The 21,129-nt window shown below is 36.5% G+C and overlaps 3 protein-coding genes across 4 annotated transcripts; 1 reads left to right on the top strand and 2 right to left on the bottom strand.

Moving 5' to 3' along the window:
- Nucleotides 1–861: 861 nt before the first annotated feature.
- Nucleotides 862–8,573, top strand: LOC122581157. Its single transcript, XM_043753323.1, has 9 exons — nt 862–935; nt 1,042–1,250; nt 1,944–2,300; nt 2,386–2,645; nt 3,318–3,459; nt 4,179–4,550; nt 5,000–5,131; nt 5,654–5,782; nt 6,447–8,573. Exons 2-9 carry the CDS (start codon nt 1,143–1,145, stop codon nt 8,427–8,429), a joined length of 3,483 nt encoding a protein of 1,160 aa, XP_043609258.1. The 5' UTR covers nt 862–935; nt 1,042–1,142; the 3' UTR covers nt 8,430–8,573.
- A 1,228-nt stretch (nt 8,574–9,801) lies between these two features.
- LOC122581773 lies at nt 9,802–12,097 on the bottom strand. The gene is made up of 3 exons (XM_043754049.1): nt 11,987–12,097; nt 10,962–11,646; nt 9,802–10,213 (listed from the first exon to the last, which is right to left on the bottom strand). The coding sequence occupies exons 2-3, from the start codon at nt 11,539–11,541 to the stop codon at nt 10,017–10,019; spliced, it is 777 nt and encodes a 258-aa protein (XP_043609984.1). The 5' UTR covers nt 11,542–11,646; nt 11,987–12,097; the 3' UTR covers nt 9,802–10,016.
- Nucleotides 12,098–15,813: 3,716 nt separating this feature from the next.
- Nucleotides 15,814–21,127, bottom strand: LOC122581016 (DEAD-box ATP-dependent RNA helicase 37-like). 2 transcript variants are annotated; one of them, XM_043753156.1, is made up of 7 exons: nt 21,028–21,127; nt 19,852–20,663; nt 19,431–19,514; nt 18,174–18,416; nt 17,440–17,607; nt 17,237–17,350; nt 15,814–16,487 (listed from the first exon to the last, which is right to left on the bottom strand). In XM_043753156.1, exons 2-7 carry the CDS (start codon nt 20,578–20,580, stop codon nt 15,954–15,956), a joined length of 1,872 nt encoding a protein of 623 aa, XP_043609091.1. In that variant the 5' UTR covers nt 20,581–20,663; nt 21,028–21,127; the 3' UTR covers nt 15,814–15,953. The 2 variants fall into 2 exon arrangements, with proteins under 2 accessions (XP_043609091.1, XP_043609092.1); XM_043753157.1 differs by having other exon boundaries at nt 19,852–20,652; nt 21,028–21,117.
- Nucleotides 21,128–21,129: the final 2 nt, after the last annotated feature.

Here is a 21,129-nt window from a genome sequence, read left to right as displayed (position 1 = left end):
CTAACTGCTAACTCGCTATTATATATATATATATATATATATATATTTATTTATTTTAAAAAATCACAAAAACACCCAATTATGGCATACATAAGCTTATTATCATCTTTATGTAACATGAACATAAATATTCATCCATTCATTATCCAAAACAATATATCTCACCAAGGATTAGAAAAAAAGAAAACACTTTTATGTGACTGTATAAGTGATAACCATGATTATAACTAAAGGGTATCTCCACAATGCCGTAACGGTAGCAGCAATGGGTGGTGACATGTGGTGGGAGTGGTGTGATTATTAGTGGAAAAGTACAACAACATAACTCAATTTTTAAGACGGGGTATCAGGAGGTGAGATGTAGATAGTCTTGTTTCATGACTAGAGATATTGCTTCCATAAGGACCTCCGGCCAAGATGATGCAAGAGTAGGAGAGTGTTAATAGTTTAGTTACGACACTTGTTCGCCGAGTATCACGTGACAACATTATAGAAGTAGATAAGTATAGAAAACATACCAAACGAAAATATTTTGGGTAGATAGAGGTTGGAACATATTTTGTGGGTACTTTGAATAGATGTAGTGTGTGAGTCTAGAAACATTGGAATTAAAAGGTATTTTAAGTTTTTTAAAGAAAAAAAAGTTTTAAAAAGAAGGAGATGATTTGTTTATAAAGTTAATAGAGGTAAAATACATATATAAACTTTATAAAAGGAAAGAAAAAAAGAAGCTAAGAAAAAAGTTAGTCATATGTCCAACCAACCATGTTTTTAACCGTGTGTGATTATATATAAGGTGCAATAGAAATAGATACATATAAAATTTTTTTACAACACAACCAAATCTCATCGAAAACCCTCTCACGTTCTTCTTCGTCTCCATCGCTCTCTTAATTCTCAGAGATCCTTTTTTCCAATTTCTTCAATTTAATCAGGTTTATTCATTTATCCAATTATATACATACACATATGTATACATATGCAATTATTTTAATCAATTCAATATATTTATGATCTAATTTTATTTATTTTTTGGATCAGATTATTGATACAGTGGAAAATTCGGTTCTAAATTTATTGCATATTTAATTAATAGTAAATGGATAAATTGATGAGAAATTGAGAAGAAGAATAAAAAAAAGATGCCGGAATTAACGCACGATACAACGACGTCGTGTGGATCAGTTTCGTCAACTGTGTTTTGGTCTAAGAATCGAGATGATAGTATTAGTCACAATCACCTCCAGAAGGTACTTTTTTTATGTACATTACATGTTTTTATTTTATGTATTCATATATATATATAAATGAATTTTTATAGTGGTGATTGTTTATAGCATTTGTTTATACATCTTAATTAGTTAATTTATAAATTTATATATATATATATATAGATTCTGTGGTGCATATAGATTCTGTACTTGTGTGTTAGTTTGCTAATAGTACATCTGAGCCAGGTATATTTTTCGTGTCTTGGAGTTGACGAATATCAAGTAGTTTCGGTCGGGTCTCATTGGATTTAGGTTGAGGAGAAACATAGGGACTGAGGGAAGTATATTTGTACGAAATTTCTATTACACATGATTGTTGATTAGGTCCTTGTAGTTTAGTGCTAGTAGGAAGTGGTTTTGTTTCATGTGGTATGTTAGGCAACTGAGGCCGCAACATTAAATGTACAGAGTGGCCTTGACTAAGTTTAGTATGGTTTTATGTATAAAACGAGCAGGTTCAGGTAGAAATTTTGTGTCGAAGTTGATACTAGTATTACACTAAAATTATAAAGAGTTGGACTTTCTGGAGTAGATAGGTTAGTAAGGCAATGTTAAATAAATTAAGTTCTTATTGTTTATCTGAACAAATCATATAAGAGTAGAATCTATTTTGTGTGACTAATTAAGTTATATTTGATAGTAATTTTTTTTTATTTTTGGTATTTATTGTAGTTTTGGAGTGACTTACCGCTGCAAGCTAGGCAGAAACTCTTGAAAATTGATAAGCAAACACTTTTTGAACAAGCGCGTAAAAATATGTATTGCTCCAGATGCAATGGGTTACTTCTGGAAGGTTTTATGCAGATTATTATGCATGGAAAGTCATTGCAGCAAGAGGGAACAGTTGGTCTCGGTTCTGGCAATAGGTCAAGAACCTCAAAAACCCAAACCGTCGAAGATGAGTGCTTAACAATTGGGTTTCAAGATCCATCTGTTCATCCTTGGGGAGGTCTAAAGACTACTAGGGATGGAACACTCACCCTCTCGGATTGCTATATTTATTCAAAGTATTCTAAGGGGCTCCAAAATGTAATTGTTGTGTTAATTATTCTTTAATGTAGTTTCGTTTATCCTAAAATGGTTATTTCGTGATCTCATATTACTCCCAAATCAGGTCTTTGACAGTGCTAGAGCAAGGGAGCGCGAACGTGAGTTACTTTATCCTGATGCATGTGGAGGTGGAGGTCGTGGATGGATTAGCCAAGGGATGTTGGGGTATGGAAGAGGTCATGGAACCCGTGAAACATGCGCTTTGCATACTGCTAGACTTTCCGTTGACACTTTGGTCGACTTTTGGTCTGCACTAGGAGAAGAAACAAGATATTCTCTTCTAAGGATGAAGGAAGAAGATTTCATGGAACGACTAATGTACAGGTAGGTCTTAGTTGTAGACTCTGTATGGGCGTTTATGAGGCATCCCTATCATCAAATGTAGCGTCGAATTATCATCACTTGAATACTATTTTGATGGATCTGTAGATCAAGGGAATGGCTAATAGGATTAGGAAGTAAAGGTTAAAAGTTGACCACACAGCATCTAGGTAGAAGTCCTATGCATTGTGCTGAAAATACAAGAATCCAATACTTTTATTTTTCTACTTAAGGAAAAAGCTGGTAGTCATCTTCACATTTTTTAGGCCACTCATATTCAACAGGCTGCTAGTTATGTTTTGTTCATTGGGTCTTTATATTCACATCAACGTTAATGAAACAACCGGATAACTTAAATAACAAAATTTTAGAGTAATACATGCTATCAGATATCAGAAGTCCTGTTAGATGGAATATTCTAGACTGAATCACCTTACTTTAGGTTGATCTTGATACTGAGTTATTTTTAATTCCAATCCATGGTGGCTTCACTCTAGCTTTAAGGCAGGAGTTTGTCTACTTGTGTATTCCTAAAGTCACTTCCTACTTTAGACTCTTCCAGGAACATAGTGGGAAGGAAAAAGTTTAAAATGCTCCAGTAGTTTGTTTAAGTTTTTTGCTGATCATGTTAAGGAGATTATAGTGCTTCTACCATAACTTTATCTTTTTTCACAGGTTTGACAGCAAGAGATTTTGCAGAGATTGCAGAAAGAATGTTATCCGTGAGTTTAAAGAGCTAAAAGAACTTAAGCGCATGAAGAAAGAAACTCGTTGCACGAGCTGGTTTTGTGCAGCTGATACAAGCTTTCAATATGAGGTGCGTCACAACCACAAGTGCATGTCTCTTATGCTGTCTCTGCTATTGAATATCAACAGAGATTACATATTTGACCCATTTACTTATAAATGGGTCAATTAGTGTATAATTAAATTTTTTATCTTAAATTGGAAACGAGTCAGATGGATCCGTTCCTGATTATTAAGATAGAAGTACCAACAAATTTTCATTTTATCTACCATTATTAGCTTTATGCTCTCATTTGTGGTAGCACCATACTTCCATTTTCTTACCAATATATGCAATGTCCTTACACGCATATGTAAAGGCTGATAAGGATAGAACTGGTTTCTAACATTGTTAACAAAATACAGTTAGCTGATAATAACTTAATAAAATTTATAAAAGAAGGTTGCTATTGTCAGAATTTAAACCCTTATTGATACTGAGAAAATAAAATGGTTTATCATTTTCTTCTCACTTCTTAGGGTTTTTTGGGTTGTAAGTGTATTTTTAATTCATAAAATCTTCTAAGCCGCTTAATTCAAAATTTCATAAAATTTTGTAATTACATTAGAAACACTATTGTTTGTCTCGATCAATTACCAAACCCATTCAACCTGGCCATTCAAGTTTCAGCTCTGGCTCTTGCAGTTTTCCTTTTTTTTTTTTTGTGAATTATGTGATTTTCAGTTATCTGTTTCAATGTACATCATGGATAAAACTGTGACTTAGTGAGGGCAATTTTATACTTGTAGGTGACTCTTGATACAATTCAGGCTGACTGGCATCAAAACTATGCCGACTCCACAGGATTATATGAGCATTATGAATGGGCTGTTGGGACTGGAGAGGGAAAATCTGATATACTAGATTTTGAAAATGTTGGCACAAGTGCAAAGGCCCAAGTGAGTGGTCTAGATCTCACTGGTTTGAATTCATGCTATATCACTCTAAGGGCATGGAGAACCGATGGACGCTTCAACAAAGTCTCAGTTAAAGCCCATGCTTTGAAGGGTCAACACTGTGTTCATGCTAGGCTTGTAGTCGGTGATGGTTATGTTACAATCACAAGAGGAGAAAACATTAGGAGGTTCTTCGAGCACGCAGAAGAGGCCGATGAAGAAGAGGTGATTAACTTGTTAATGCTTCTAAACCATCTTCTCTCTTTTTCAGAGATTATATATTTTCTGCAATTAACTAGAGGTGGCTATTTCAACCCATTTAGTTATAAATGGGTCGATTCAGGCCGGGTTATATAACACAATTAGTTTTTTAAGAAGCAGGTTGAATGGTATATAAGTTGTGTAAAGAGTCTCTTATATATCTAAAACCTTCCAAGTCATGTTATTAAATGGGTTAAATCATTAATTGATATAATATTCGTAATCTAATCTTATCTGAAACAGTAATTTAAGAAAAATGGATTGAAGGCGTGTCTGGTTAACCCAATTGACGCAGCCGGTACCAAAGTTATCCGTTTCGATATGTCATTCAGCCCATCCTTTTATAATCTTTTTTACAAATAGCTGTAGTCGTTCTTTAGTGGTATGATTCTTAATGATGAAACTGAATTCAGGATGATGATTCCGTGGACAAGGATGGAAATGAGATAGATGGAGAATGTTCCCGTCCTCAAAAACATGCGAAGAGTCCAGAACTTGCTCGAGAATTTCTTTTAGATGCTGCGACAGTTATTTTTAAGGAGCAGGTAATATTCAACTACATTGAAAGAAATATATTCTCTTGATATGGATTTCTAATTTCCTCTTCTACCCAAGTCAAGTTAGCCTGTTTTAGCTTTTGATAAATCTACACGAAAATACTCATATTTGAGATCTGTTTGGATACTTTTTTCTTGATGCTTTCATGCCTCAGTGTAGAGTGATTTCCTTATTAATCTATTCTACTTGGCTTTTAGTTGCAATAAAATCCAATCATGCATGAAAATGAGTTTACTTTTTCAGACCAAGTGCAGCATTATAATCCAACTTTGTCTGACGAATCCGGCACATATTTTCCTTGCTTCTGCAATACTGAAGATAGATATAGAAGGGCATTTTAATAGTAACCTAGATTAGTTTATCATAAACTTCTTAACAATTATAGAAGGGTATTTTAATAGTTGTATTTCCAATACATCAGTTGTAAGTTACACGAGATTTCTATACCAGCTAATGTTTGAGAAGGATTTCAAACATATAATTTAATTTACTCTTAATAAATTTCATAGGTTGAAAAGGCATTCAGAGAAGGGACTGCTCGTCAAAATGCACACAGCATGTTTGTATCTCTTGCGTTAAAATTGTTGGAAGAACGTGTGATGGTCGCATGCAAGGACATTATTACTTTGGAAAAACAGGTGAGATGATTTGTGATTTGGTTCACTTGTATATGGTTTTGTTTAGAGGTGGCAAATTGGACAGGGCTGGCTGGTTGGGTCATTGTTTCAATATAGCTTTGTCAAAATGGGTAATCAATTATGATTGTGGTCCAATCAGGTCAGATGACACCGACTCGTCAATAAGTATGTCATTTTTATTTTAATATTAATGAATAAGGAGTTGTTTATTTAACTTTCTAGAAAAGCAAGGCCACCTTGAGGAGTTGATGTTTAAGGTATCTAGTAATCTGGATAAAAGATACATGTGCCTAGTAAATATTGTATGAAACTATGCCTAACTATGAGATTGAGACGCATGGCAAAATCTAAGGTTAAGTTTAGGAGGAAGAAAATGAATGAGTAATATGGTAATCTTTTAAGTACTTTGATAAGGCATATGTACTATTATGTGTTACTCAAGGCGTCTGTTTTTTTTTTTAATTAATAAAACTATCAACGAGGTTTTAAACGTTTGGAAATACTTGACTTTTAACCCGAATGACCCGTTCATTATTTAGCTAAGTTCACAACCGTACCTGTTTGACCAATTAGAGATAAAATGCAAAGCCGACTTTTCTTAGGAAAATGGGTTGGAATATTGTTGTAGCTGTTTGAGTGTTTTCTCAACTCAATTCTTCCTCAGTTTAAGCTCCTTGAGGAAGAAGAGAAAGAGAAGCGTGATGAAGAAGAAAGGAAGGAGCGAAGAAAGGCAAAAGAAAAGGAAAAAAAGCTTCGTAGGAAAGAGAGGCTCAGGAGTAAAGATAAAGAAAAGGAGAAAACGTGTGCCGAACCTCCTCAAACTCCATCTGTTCCTGATACCAATGAAGAGGAATTGACAAATGTTATCAATGAGCCAAATGTCACCAACACTTATTGTGAAGAACAGGAAGATACTCTGTCATCTATGCCTGCATCAGAAGATTATGCTCAGGAGGATAAAATATTGGAATATGATGAAGATTTCAATGTCGAATTCAGTTATAAAGAAGACGGAAATCAATGGTTTGAAAGTGATCAATTAAAACACCCACGTAGGAGACTGAAACCATGGAAAGACTATCAACTTGATCAACCCTCAAAGTGGCAAGAAAGACGGCGGTTTGAGAATGGGTCAATAGCCAATAAACCCGGGCCAAGGTTTCACAATGACAGTTTTGAAACTTCTTCAATAAATGGCAACTTTAATGGAGTAAATAAGCCTGTAAGGCGTTCAATTGGATCACGGTACAACGAAAGACTACATTGTTCTCATAATAGAACGAGTGGCAGGTACGACCCTCCTGCATGTAATTGCTACCATAATGATTACCGACCCAAAGCAGGAAAGAAACTGGAACCTGATACAGATATCTCGAAACAATATATTCGCGGAAACAAGTACAATAATCAAACTGAAAGTGTTTGGGAAAAATCCAGGACCAAAGTTATGACTGGAATTAACGGGTCAAGTAGAGATTCATCGTATACAAAGAAAGTATGGGAACCCAGAAGCAATATAGATACTGATGATCTTATTGATCGGTCTGCTGATGTCACCAAACCCGTCAAGATAATTAATTTATCAGAAAAGACCGGCGTGACCAATTCGACTCTCATCAATCATGAGAGTAATGGGATGAAGGATTTAAAAAGTAATGTTCATGTAGAAGCCGAACCTGAACCTGAAAGTGGGACGACTGATCTTTCTATTACTAGCAGCAGCAACTCCAATTCGGATAGTTGCTCGTCATCTCTTAGTGAAGGAGACGGAAGTTCTTCATTTTCGTCAAATCCACAGAATCCCGAGTCTTCATCCACATCAGATTCAGAATATGCCAGCCATCATTCTGATGTGATGAAAGAAACATCACTCTGCCTCGAGAATGACTTTTCGGAGTGTGGTATTGTGAAGGAAGGTGACTTTCTCAGAAAAGACACATCGGGAGAATTATTGACAAAAACTACTGAAAGTTGTGAATCTGTGAAAACGAATGATGTTACGGTATCTCATCATCATGGTAATGTAATGCCACCTCCAATGCAAGCTCAGAGCCTGCACTTTCCAGTGTTTCAAGCTCCTTCCATGGGTTATTACCATCAGGGCCCGGTTCCATGGACCACCGCCCCAGCCAACGGGCTCGTGCCATTACCACATCCAAACCATTATCTGTTTCCTAGCCCGTTCAGTTATGGTTTTAATGGAAATCCTCGCTACCTTCAGTATGGTGTTGCTGGTCTCCAGCCGCTGGCTCCACCACTGCTAAACCATAGTCAGCTCCCGATATACCAACCTGTTCCACCGATCAATGGCATTAAGGAGCACTCAAAGGCCGTGCCTATCAAAGGCACGCAGAAGGAAAATACTGAAAAGTTGGAGACGGGGTGCTCTACAGTCGCAGGCGGTCAAAATGGGAATTCTGACAAACATCAAAACGGTAATACGGGGTTTTCTCTTTTCCATTTTGGTGGACCTGTTGATGTTTCAAACGGGTTTAAGCCCGATGAGGTTGCACCTGCTTTGAAAAACGGGATTGATGTGAATGTTTGTTCAAAGACATCAGGAGACAGTTGTGGGAAGGATGCGAATGCTGTTGAAGAATATAATTTATTTGCAGCAAGCAACGGAATACAATTTTCCTTCTTTTAAATATACAGTTTTGATGAGAAATTAAAGTTTTTGAGTCTTCGAGGTACACCCAATTTTTTATTTTCCATATGCAATAATCTTGTGAAACAAATTCAGCATATTTCTTGTTTTTCATGTTATAAGTTTTGATTGTTTTTTGCTGCTCTTTTTGGTGTAGAGTTATGAGTTATGTATTGCGGTATTTATTTTCCCTGTAGCAAATGAGAGAAATCATCCGTTACTCATCTCCATTGTGTGTTTCATTTTTAATCTTTTAATTGTGCATTAGTGATGGATGAAATCACTCAGTGACGTTACATGGCATGTTGTAAATCGGAAAAAACACACCCAAAACCCGTACGGTGAGTCTGATAAACCCTCGAATGCTGCTCACAAATAATGAGGATTTAAGAATCATACTCATATAACAAGATGCACTCTAAAAATAAAAAAATAATATCTAGCTAAATCAAAGATGAATATTAAATAGATAGATGCAGCAATTGTAAAATGGCATTATCGAAGTTGACATTCAATGGTGACCAAAGAAATGTTTGCTAAGTCAGAAGAGATGGAGGTCGAGTCACATTAGAAGTTGACATTCAATGGTGACCAAAGTTGACATTCAATGGTGACCAAAGAAATGTTTGTTTGCTAAGTCAGAAGTGACATGGTGTACAATTTGTTGAATAAAATGCTGAAATCTTAATGCTTGCTTTTTTGATAACTTTGAACTTGAGTTCAACAAAAAGGTCCTTAAAATTACTAGTTCAAACAATATCGAGTGGTTGCTTTAGAAAAGCATCCATCTGATCGAAGTTAAATGGATATAGGAAGATACCACCATAAGGGTATTTGATATGTTGTAACAAGCTACGTCCATTACACTACCCTCAGCATCTCCAATACATGACATGACTTGTTCATGAGGTTGAAGTGTTTTAAAACTTAAAAATCAGGCCACATTCTTAGTTTCTCACAACCTAGTCAGAAGCCAGTCACGCGACCTTAGCAAATATAACCATGGTGATAACAAGGCGATTACACTTGTAGAGCCGTATTGAGATCACAATATCACATATTCTGTATGCTGTAATCTAAGCTCAAAAAGGAAATTTTCTTGACAATATCTGATGCCCTTTACTGTTAACTGTAACAAGTACTTTGAAACTTAACCTGTATTTTGTATCACAAATTCTCTTTATTTCATGCCATCGTTATGGGTCACTCATTCCGACCTAATATTATTACAAGCTTACCTTTCTTTCTTTTGGAACGGCGTGTTAGTTGGTTAGTGGCTCGAACCCTAGCAGTGACAACTTACTTTTTGACCTAGCCTTAAGGTAAATCAGATATCAAAAGGACAAACGGAGTATCATGAAGATTGTTGGTATAGAAACAAAACAAAACAAGCTTTTCCCTATTCAAGCATGTTATAATCCAGCATAGTTGTCATAGTATTGGAAGCAAATTCCATGGTCTTTTTCATATTCCAAAATTTTAGTCAGACTTCAGAAAGTCAAAGACCTGTACTGCTATTGAAATTCAACTCAGATGGCAAAGCCTTCACATAGACCAAAACTATACCAGAATCTCAGGGTGGACCATCTACTTTGTGTATGCTAATACAGCAAGATAAAAACCAGGTTCATCAACAAAATCAGCCATCGTAAATAAATGATGAGATGCAGCGCTCTCTAGTGCGGATTTATCAGGCAAGGTGGAGACTACAACATCAGGGTACTCAGCTTTTTGCTGCTCGAGCCCTTCTCTTCCTTTCGGATGGCTTATCACGATTCTTGCACCTGCTCACATGTAATGCAAAAATGTTAAAGCTCGATCCGTGTACTACTTTGATACTTATAAACTTACATTTCAGAAATGAGTGTACTCCCTAGGTAACAACGCAAGACAGGTGTATATATATATATATTTAATTGTAGGGGAAGAGGACACCTGATTCAGTGATAACAAAAGAGCAAAACAGGTAATTTTATGTCAGGTTACACTGAATCAGGACACCTTTTGTCCAAAATATTTATGTTCTAATACAGCAAGTAATTAGCAGGTCAAATATAATCACTGAAATCAAAATATTTCAATGAGAATTTAACTTAAGATGATTGAGAAGGTTCTATGCTATAAAATAAACATGAAAAAAAATTCAATCTGACCCAATTAACCTTTTTTTTAGGCTAATTGTTTTGAACCATCTGACCAGTTCGAGATCTAAGATAACCCATATCGACCCACTTATAAATAAAGTCCTTGCAACAACATGAATACAACTAAAATGATACTAACTATGGTGTTTCGACTAATCTCTATATTAGTTCAACCTTTGTATCGTGTGTGCTTCTTGGTCCTACAACCAAGATCCGAGTAAAATAGAGTTTGATTTTTAAGGTCAAGCTAGCACATTTCAAATTATCAACATTATACAGATCACTTTTATCTGATCCAATTCTTGTCTAAATGCACTTTTAGAACGAGCACTACTAAAATACACGAAAAGAAAGTGTTGAACAAGATTCTAGCAGCAATGATATATACCTGGAAGGCAAACTTTCGCTAGTGCTTCAAAGACTTGACTAAGGTCAAATGGCAGACCCGGAAGGAAGTAAAGCAAGACAACATCAAAAGGCGCCCATTTTTCAGGCACGAAAATCAGTTCTCCTTGCCAACATTTTACCTTGTCATACTTCTCTTTAATGCAAGCTAACACAAATAAAGAGTCATGAACAACAAGCAACTGTTTACAAGGACTCGTTTCGACCACTCGATCAACAAATCCTTCTGATCCCGTCGAAATCAAAACCTTTGAATCTTTTCCAACTTTCCCAGCAGAGATTATTCGGTCAGCAACTTCATTAGAATTTAAATCACCTGCTTCAAGAAACGACCAATCTTTCTCCACAAAATTTTCAAAATCGATAACAGACACAGTTCCTTCACTTGGAGGTACAGCGCAAACAGTTGACTTAGGTGAAGAAGCCGAAATCGATTGGATTGAAAGCAACGACAACCGATGATTAATCAAACACTTGTGTGATAATAAGCGTTTATAAGGTGTAGGCTTAGTGTGAAGCGATGGAAGCCATGAGACGGATAACGGTGAAACAATCGAATTCATGAGACTAATTTCGGTTAATCGGACAGTTTCAAAAGAAAATTGCAACGAACTCGAGATCTCAACTAAATTGTGTTAGCATTTCAGAATTAGGGCTCGCTGCTACTCCTAGTAACATTTCATCAAATATAAGACATTATAAGTTAGCTAAAACTTTCATCATATACTTTTTTAAACAAACCCAACCTTTGACATCCGCATTTATAATAATATTTTTATTACTTATTTCTAGTGGCGAAGCTGGAGAATTTTAACTTACATATAAATTAGGCCGTTATAATACACATAAAACTTTCAAACAAATTACGCATAAAGCTTGAGAACTTTAACCTATTTCCAACATTAACTACTTATTTCTTAAACTAAAAATGCAAAAATTAACGATACAAAAAACGAAAGTTACATACATCCAACATATAGAATTATTACACACTTTTAATAAACTAACCTTAAAAGAATATACTGGTACTTGAAGTGAGAAAGTGTATGCCGCCACCGCCGTCGGCTGGAAGTCTTATCTTCCCACCTTATTAAACTAACTATGTTCCAAAAAGTTGCATTTTAGGGCCTTAAATTTTTTAATCTAAACACTATCGACCCATATTTTTAACAATTACACATACTGAATCCAAGATACTTTTCAGTAACTGCAATTTTATTTTTTTTTATCGAAGTGTTTGCATATTGGTTATTCCCTTTTATAAAGATAACAAATTAGTAGTAAATAGTTACCATTTCAGACACCACTTTGACAACCAATTGGACGGTATACAGGTCTCAGAACCATGCATGTCTGTGATAAAACTCAGGACTCTTGAAAACACCCCCACTAATCCAGTTAAATAAATGTAGTGTAACACCCCAAATATTTTAAGGTAAAAGAAAGTAACCCATTTTTATAGTTTTGACATTTAATTAATTTCATAGTACTTTATTTTTGGATATGGGGCTAATTTAGTTGGAACTTTAGCGGATAGCGGGTAAAATACCCACCAAATTGAGAAGTGGGTCGTGGCACCCCTAGGAAGTGCCAGACATCTTCTTTTGAGTATGAATCATACTTCCACCTTGGCTCACCTTCATTCTTCATGCATTCTTCTTTCATTTCTTTTTTTTCAAAATCAAGTCAAATTCCTTCAATTCAAGCATAAGAACAATTATATTAAGCATCACCATCAAGTAATCTTTATTCAAGAATTCAAAGTTAGGGTTTGTGCGTTTAGTGGTGGTGGCCGAAAATTGGGAGAAAAGGAGGAAGGGATTGCGAATCTAAAACCCCAAGTAATTGTCTTTCTTGTTGAGGTAAGGAACTTCCCCAAATTAGCTTTATCTTTCTTTTGAATTTAGGGTTCATGAAGGAACCAAATTGGGGGTTTTGCTAGAAATTGAATTATGATTAATTTTCCCCAATTCCTTAGTTAACCTAGTTGTCATTGAGTTATATGATATGTTGTTTTTGAAAATAATGAGGGCATGTGATAAATTTTAGTTCTCAAGAAAAGATGAATTTTGACTAGTTATGGAATTATTGATGAAAATGGTAGGTTGAACTACCTAGTGTGTTTGTTAAAGAAAATGAAACTCAATGACAAATGGGTTGGGTTTTGGGTCTAGGAAGGCTAGTGATTGAGTATGACTAGGTTGAGCTAGTCATAGTTGTGAATGTAAGCTTATGCATTTTTAGGATATGATCATAGGTTGAAGATTTGCTTGTGCTTGTTCATTTAGCGTTATTATCTTTGTTGCGAAGGAGGTGAGTATATTTGCATACCCTTATGTTTACGTTGGGTCAATTACCATGAGATGTGAATGTTCCAAGCATGGTAATTGATTTGGCATGAAGCCCATGTGGGGCATTGTTTATGAGGCCTAAGAACCTCCGGGGCCTAAGAATCCCGATAGTTGATGTGATATGAGGCCTAAGAACCTACGGGGCCTAAGAATCCCGATAGATATGATTGTTATGATTGTTTAGCTTATATGGATCCATATATGTATTGTTTGTGTGCAAGGTGAATATGTAAATGTGACATGACGATGCCATAGGTTACATGTAAAAGTCCTTGTACTTCGCCCTCCTTCGTATTCGTAAATGTATGCAAGTAATATCACTAAGCCTTTGCTTATATTTTAGTTGTTTACACTTTTATAGGTAGTTCCGGGAGAAGGAACTAAGTGTGTTGATAAGCTTGAAGTTGTAGATATCTTTGAAGAACTTGAAGGTAATTAGGTCATTCTTGAACGAATGACGATCTTTTGGTATAGAAGCTTAGACGTCCCACACCTTATGGCTCATGGTACATCTTGGTTTGAGGTCATATTTTGGAACTATTTCTGTAAATATCCAAGTTGTAAAGTCTTTGAAAAATGGTATTGTCGTTTATGGGAGAAAATGTTGCCAAAACGGGTAAATGACCCGTTAGGGTTGTTCTTGGATTTGTAAAACAGGTTATGTTGTAATTATGTTTGTAATGCGTCTACTTTGTTGTTGGAAACCTTTGAAAAGTGTTTTGAGAAGTTTGCTTCGAAATTTGAAGTTTGCAAGTTGGATCAAGTGTTAAAATGAGTTTTAGGGTTGCTGTCAGGTGGTCCACTGCGGCGCAGTGGAATCCCACGGAAACAATTTTGGTTCTTCCCACTGCGGCGCAGTGGGAGATGTAACGAACCCACTGCGGCGCAGTGGGACATGTTCCAGTTATGGCCGAGGATATCCACTGCGGCGCAGTGGGGAGACCTCGACCCACTGCGCCGCAGTGGGGTGTAAAAAAAAAAATTTTTTTTTCTTATGTTTTCGGTTTATCGAGTCTGGTCCTTTTATGTAGGAAGTGAGATTCAAACAATTGTGGATTTCCCCTATTTTTCAATTTTATCACAATGATCGAGTTTGAATGATATAGTATTTCATCGTATCACTTACACTGTATTCTCGAGTTTTTATTAAAAGAAAAGAATTGGGAAGATTGGATAGGGGAAGAAAGGATAAAATAACACTTAAAAAAAACACATTCTCTAGTTTAAAGGAAACTGGAAGAAAAGAAAGCTAAATAATCAGAACTTGGTTACGTCCACCACGCAACTACTACCTGCAACCACCACCTGCAATCACCCCTTCCACGCAACCACCACCTGAAACCCCTTCTACCATCTACAACCAGCCCTTCCACCTCGTCCCACCTATGAACCACCCAAAAAGAAAGCATACCTTCAAAATCAAATGACCCCAATTCATGAATCCAAGATCTTAATAACTCTATTACGGAGAAAATTTTGTGATTGTGTGTGAGAGCTGTTGGTTTGAAGGGTGAGGAGATAATCATAGAACTTTTTCTATCCAAATTAGACCAAAAACTTTTTGGATGAAAAAACCCTAAGTTTACCTTCCCTACACTTTCTTTTCTCTTGTGGAAAAAACTCAATAATGCAAAAAGGTAAAATTCCTTATATTTTCTTTTCTTTTCCTTAAAAAAAAAACTCAAGAATGCAGCATTAGGGCTGTCAATGGATTCGGGTTCGGATTGACGGGTTCTGGTTCGCGGGTTGGTAGGTCAAAAATCTTTGACCCTAACCCAACCCATTAAAAATTTCAGGTCAAAATCAACCCGAATCCAACCCACCAACCTGAAAAAAAATCGAGTTGGCCAGTTAACAGGTGAAGTTTCGGGTTGGTGGGTTGGCGGGATGACAGGTTAATTTCAGGTCAATTAGGTCATATGAGTTGTGGGTTGGTGGATTGGTAGGTAAATTTTAGGTCAAATGGGTCATGAGTTGGCGGGCAAAATTGGTTGATGGGTGGACCTTTTAAAAATATAGATATAAATTTAAATATTTTTCAGGTTGACGGATTGACCTGTAAACCCAAAAGTTCGACCCAACCCGAAAAATCAGGTTAGTGGGTTGACGGATCGACGAGTTGAGATTTCATAACCCTAATTTGATTTTTTTTTTTTTTTTTTTTTTTTTTGGGGGGGGGGGGGGGGGGGGGGGGCAGGTGGGGTTGGGTCGAGATTGCCAACAATATTAGTACAAATAATATTACGATTATCCACAATTTTAGTTAATGTAAACAAATTATAAAAAAAAAGTTACATTTTTTGTGTGCAACACTATATTGAACCAAAGTGTGTTAAAAGTTATCAGAAAAAAAAAAAAAAGAGACTTTCATTCGTAAAAGTGTTGAAATTTCCTCCCTAGCTTTGCTTTTCATTTGTAGATACAACTGTATTCCAGTTAAACGATGAGTACAAGGGCTAAAATCCTAATTAACTCAGAAATATATAATGGGAAGAACCAAATGTTGGCATTTAAAATAAACCACATGTTTGATACATTATAATTCTTGATCTCGCGAAAAATGATAAATATACCGATGAAATATGAATCAGTACATCTATTTGGCTGGGTGGTAGAGAGGAAAGTTAGTCCCAAGCACTGGGTGCACCAGAGGCAGCACCACCATATCCGCCGCCGCCACTATAACCACCATATCCACCGCCGCCATATCCGCTACCACCATATCCGCCACCCCCATATCCACCACCACCATAACCACCGCCGCCATATCCCCCACCACCACTATAAGCCCCCTCCTTTCTGAAGTCACGCCCACCAAATCGTCCTCCTGACTTCTTGTTCTTGCCACCACCATAAGACGGCCTACTAGCATAACGGGTAAGCCATGCGGGTACTTCTTGATTAGCTTCTTGAATCAGATCAGCTAATCCTTTTGCCAGTGACAAATTACCCTCGTTAAAGAAAGCTGTAGCTAAACCAGTTTTCCCAGCTCTGCCTGTTCTCCCTATTCTGTGCACGTAATCGTCTATATCGTTAGGAAGGTCAAAGTTGACCACGTGAGACACGTGAGGGATATCGAGACCACGTGCTGCCACATCTGTTGCAACTAGTATTGGCGTGTTCCCACTCTTGAAGGATCTCAATGCTTGCTCCCTTTCCTGCATTTAATTTAGCAACAAATATGTGATGGATGACAAGACCCAGAAGTCAACTCACTCATTTCTCCCACAGAAATTACAACTTTTATCTAAGAACGTCCATGAAAAATGCAGTAAAGTCGATATTACATATCATTGCATACAAGTTACAAAGCTAGCATGTATTTGGATCCACCACACACCCCTTTACTTATTTTTATTATCAAAAGGTAGTTGAATTTTTTTTAAAGTAAGTATACTAATAGGGGCAAATTATCATCCTCTTTACATCATTAGAAGTGGCAAGAAGAGCAGTGTGGGCAATGAGTGGAAATGAAGTTTGATTGATAAGGTAGTTTAAAGTATTGTCAATCCCATCCGGACTGGGTTGGCTCAAAAGTCACAATCATTTTTATATTTTGAAAACTTGAGAGCTTGAAATGATTAATGTGCATAATAATCAAGAAAAGAAGAAAAATGTTAAAACATGTAGTCTAAATCTATGACTAAAATACTGAGGTTTAGATTTAGACTTTAAGCAGCTTTTGACCCGGTTTCCCTTTAGCTATAATCTTTATCACGGCCATTTGACCCATTCTATCCATTATACATTTTGCCGGCTCTTACATCTTTTCTCCTTGTAACAAAGAAATCTATCAGATAGCTTGTATCATACAACAATACAAGCCCTATGTATATATGATAAGTTGAAAACTGAAGTACCAAAGAAATAGAGCCTCTTAATGTCTAAACGATCATATCTGACTTACCGGTTGTGATCTGTCACCATGAATTGTTGTTGCAGGAAAGCCATTACTATACAGCCAATATTCAAGCGAATCGGCTCCCTTTTTGGTTTCGACAAATACTAATGTAAGAGGTTGCTGCATATATATGATAACAGGTTAAGTTATACACCTTTATAATCGTGTGCATTAAATAGATCCATATAATGGAAAGTTAGTGGTATTACAGTGCCATTAGTTCCGGTGTCCTTCTGAGCGTGAAGAAGATCCATAAGATGGCTTCGTTTGTCACTTTCTTGAACAAACTCTACCCTTTGGTCTATTAAACCCGTACTTGAACCAACACGCCCAACGGTTAGAAATATGTAATTTGAAAGAAAATCGGATGCCAATCTCTGCACAGCATGTAAAAGTCATTAGAAATACAATCCAATGTAATTCACCCTTTCAAGCGTGCTATCTTTGTAAAAAAAAAAAAAAAGAGACAACAAAACTACATGTACTAGAGAAGGCAAACTTTACCCATTTACAGGCTACTGGGTTCATCTGGTATAATTTATTTCTAAGTAAAATGGATAGACCTTCCAAGAGTAAATAAAGCAAAACCAGGCTACATACATAACTGAATCGGCCAACCAGGCCAAAACTGTATCTAATATGGACAAACCTTGTAAATTATTTTGTATTTTATAGAACTAGCTTATAAATGCAATACTATATGTATTTAGCATATTAACTACTTGAAGAATTCCAAATTGAAAGATTAAAAATTTATGCAGGTCAGCCCAGTCAGACCTGAACCTATTTGCGCCATAAAAAATAACTGAATTGACCCTGACCCTTCTTTACCTGTTGCCCAACCCGCCATAGCAACCCATTTTGCCATCTCTAGTCATTAAAACACACATACATTATACATATATCAAATTTAGGATAGTCCAGATTATTAACAACCAAAAACCTGGATTTCTCTAGGAAATGTGGCACTAAACAGCATGGTTTGTCTTGTCCCCCGTGGAGGCATGTCTGTTTGCTCCACGATCTTCCTGATCTGAGGCTCAAATCCCATGTCCAGCATGCGATCTGCTTCATCAAGTGCCAGGTACCTTATCATTTGCAATGACACTTTTGCCCTTTCCAGTAAATCGACTAATCTCCCTGGAGTCGCCACAAGAATATCAACTCCTCTCTCCAGCTCTCGTAGCTGACATGGCATTAAAGGTTCCATCAGAAATCAATTCTTGATATCATAGTAAGTGCAAAACAGAACTCATAAATCTGTCAAGAAAAAAAATAAGTTGAGCAAAAAGGTAACTTATAAAGTAGCTTAATATACACAATCACACAACTGAATACATTGGGATTTTACCCATAATCACGCAGTACAACCGATCCCTGCCAAAACGTTTGTATAGACTGTAGACACCTATAGGCCTAAAGAAATCGCCTTCCTGACCCATATAGAGCACTGAGCACATGAATAGAAATTCACTCGTTTGGTACGCACATTGCAGGCTTGCAGTACAGGTGGCAAAATGGATAGATTGACATGAGGTATTTAGTATAGGTCGATACAGGCTGACCCGTTAGAACAGTCCATCCATTGTTTCATATATAATGGAAGTGTTCAATATGATTATCCTAAACGGACTATAGGACTATAAGAAAATGAAAGATAAAATGTAGGGAAACTATATCGCTTTATTTGTATATCGATGCAAAAAAGCAGTCAAGAGGGATCCCAAACATGCACACGCAGTAGTATTGTTTTGGTGTGCATGTTTTGTGTTTGATATACGCCAAATGTACATAAGTATTTTTGTGCGTCACGATTTAAAGAAAACTTTATCTCTGTGTAAATACGATGCCCCCCTTTGTTCATGGGACAAGTGCTCGGCCTATGGCCCATATTTAGACCATTACGTTGACAATCTAAATCTTTTAAATAACTTATAAGAGACTGTATGCATTGAAGATACAGTTTTGGCGACCCTATTCCCATTTCACCTTTTACCTGTTCCCTTTGCAGTTTGCACAAAAAAAGGCTACCTGACCCGTTTGAGATAGAGCATAGCCCAAATTGACTATTTAATTAGCATACAAGTTGGAATAAAACAACCTCTAGTTGCAGCCGGTATTAGATATGTAAAGTAACGCTTCCATTGATCCATGTTATTAGTCATATAAACTGAGAATCAATTTAATTCTTCGTAGTTACCTGTTGATTAATTGGCGCACCTCCATAAACGACTACCACCTTGACACCTGTTTGATAAGCAAATTTTTTACCTTCCACGTGTATCTGCATGTAACACAGGCATACAGCATAATAGATACATCAACACATGCCAACACTGTATTGCCATATTGGCATATTAAGTTAATAAGTAACATATCAAACACGAGTAACTTTGATGTAGCCAAACTGGGAATGGTCGAATTGACACGAAACTCTTTTTTTAGTGTTTTATAATTTATACATACTAAATTTTCATTATTTCACAGATTCAATGAATCCTTCGAGTTAAATAACCTAAAATGTTTGACGCATTAAAAAGAAGTTCCACCAGTTTAACCCATTCTCATAATGCTAACTGTTGTCAAAAGGTAAAAATAATATTGCTAGCTATAAACCTAACCTGAGATGCGAGCTCCCTCGTAGGAGATAGAATAAGAGCAAGGGGGAACACAGTCCTAGTACCATATGGTTTTTGCACATTTGCTTTCATAATTCCGCTGATTATAGGAAAGCAAAATGCTGCTGTCTTCCCCGAACCCGTTTGAGCACATGCCATTAAATCTCGACCAGCTAAAGAAATGGGAATCGTATAACGCTGAACTGGTGTCGGCTTAACATACTTACACCTCCTAATGTTTAGATTCAAAGCATCTCCTAAATCAATATCTGCAAACGTATCAACCGGAGGTGGTACATTCTCCCCAGTCGTTTCAACATCAATATGCTCATAAGCATCAAAATTAATACCGTTACTTTCTTGCGCAGACTTAGTCTCCTCAACAGCTTCTATCTCATCATTACCAAACGGGTTAGCCTCGTAATCTCTCCCACCTCTATTTCCCCACCCACCGCCTCGACCACCATACCCTGTCCTACCATAATCCTGCCTAGGAGCACCACCCCACCGTGACCCACTCGTCTGTCCACCGTACCCTAAACTATCATTCATAGACGGTACAACACTATTCACCGCACCCGAGCCAGCCGCCCGCCCAGAAGCAGCTGGCCGGTTACGAAGATGAGGTGGTACATAAGCCGGCTTAACAGGACCTCCCGACGCATTACCCTCGTAACTACCAGACCCCGAATCCGCTGCATTATCAACAACATCTGCCCAAGAAGTTCTCATGATATACGTCTTCCAGATTTTGCTCAAAAAACTAAAAAGAAGCTAACTTTAACCCGAAAAAATCGTTTCTTCCTGAAAAACACCTTCAAAATGAAAAAGAATAAAAATATATCCTAAAATCAAAAAAAGTCTAACAATGTATATCTAACTTTCACCTAAAAATCCAACAAATCTAACATCACACAATTTTATATGATTTAATGTAACCAGACTGAATCTAATTTACATAAAGTGTGTCATATACAGATTTGATATATGCATATACATATAATAAAGTATAGATATAAGTTACTGAATTTACAGTAGGAATAATATTTATACAGATTTGACATATGCATATATATATACATGTAATAATAAAGTATAGATATAAGTTTTTGAATTTACAGTAGGAATTATTATATTTAATAAATAAAATAAAAGAAAAAAAGTTGACAAAGAAAGTACCTGGTGAGATAGATGGATGATGTGAGTAACAAAAAAACAAACAAATAAAATGGGGACTGACTGCAGAGAATTTAGGAGGTGGGAAATTATAATTAGTAGTAG

This window comes from Erigeron canadensis, chromosome 9, assembly GCF_010389155.1.
Source record: "Erigeron canadensis isolate Cc75 chromosome 9, C_canadensis_v1, whole genome shotgun sequence".
Taxonomy (NCBI): domain Eukaryota; kingdom Viridiplantae; phylum Streptophyta; class Magnoliopsida; order Asterales; family Asteraceae; genus Erigeron; species Erigeron canadensis.
The sequence above is the reverse complement of the archived record's forward strand: the minus strand, read 5'-3'. Positions and strand labels throughout refer to the sequence as shown.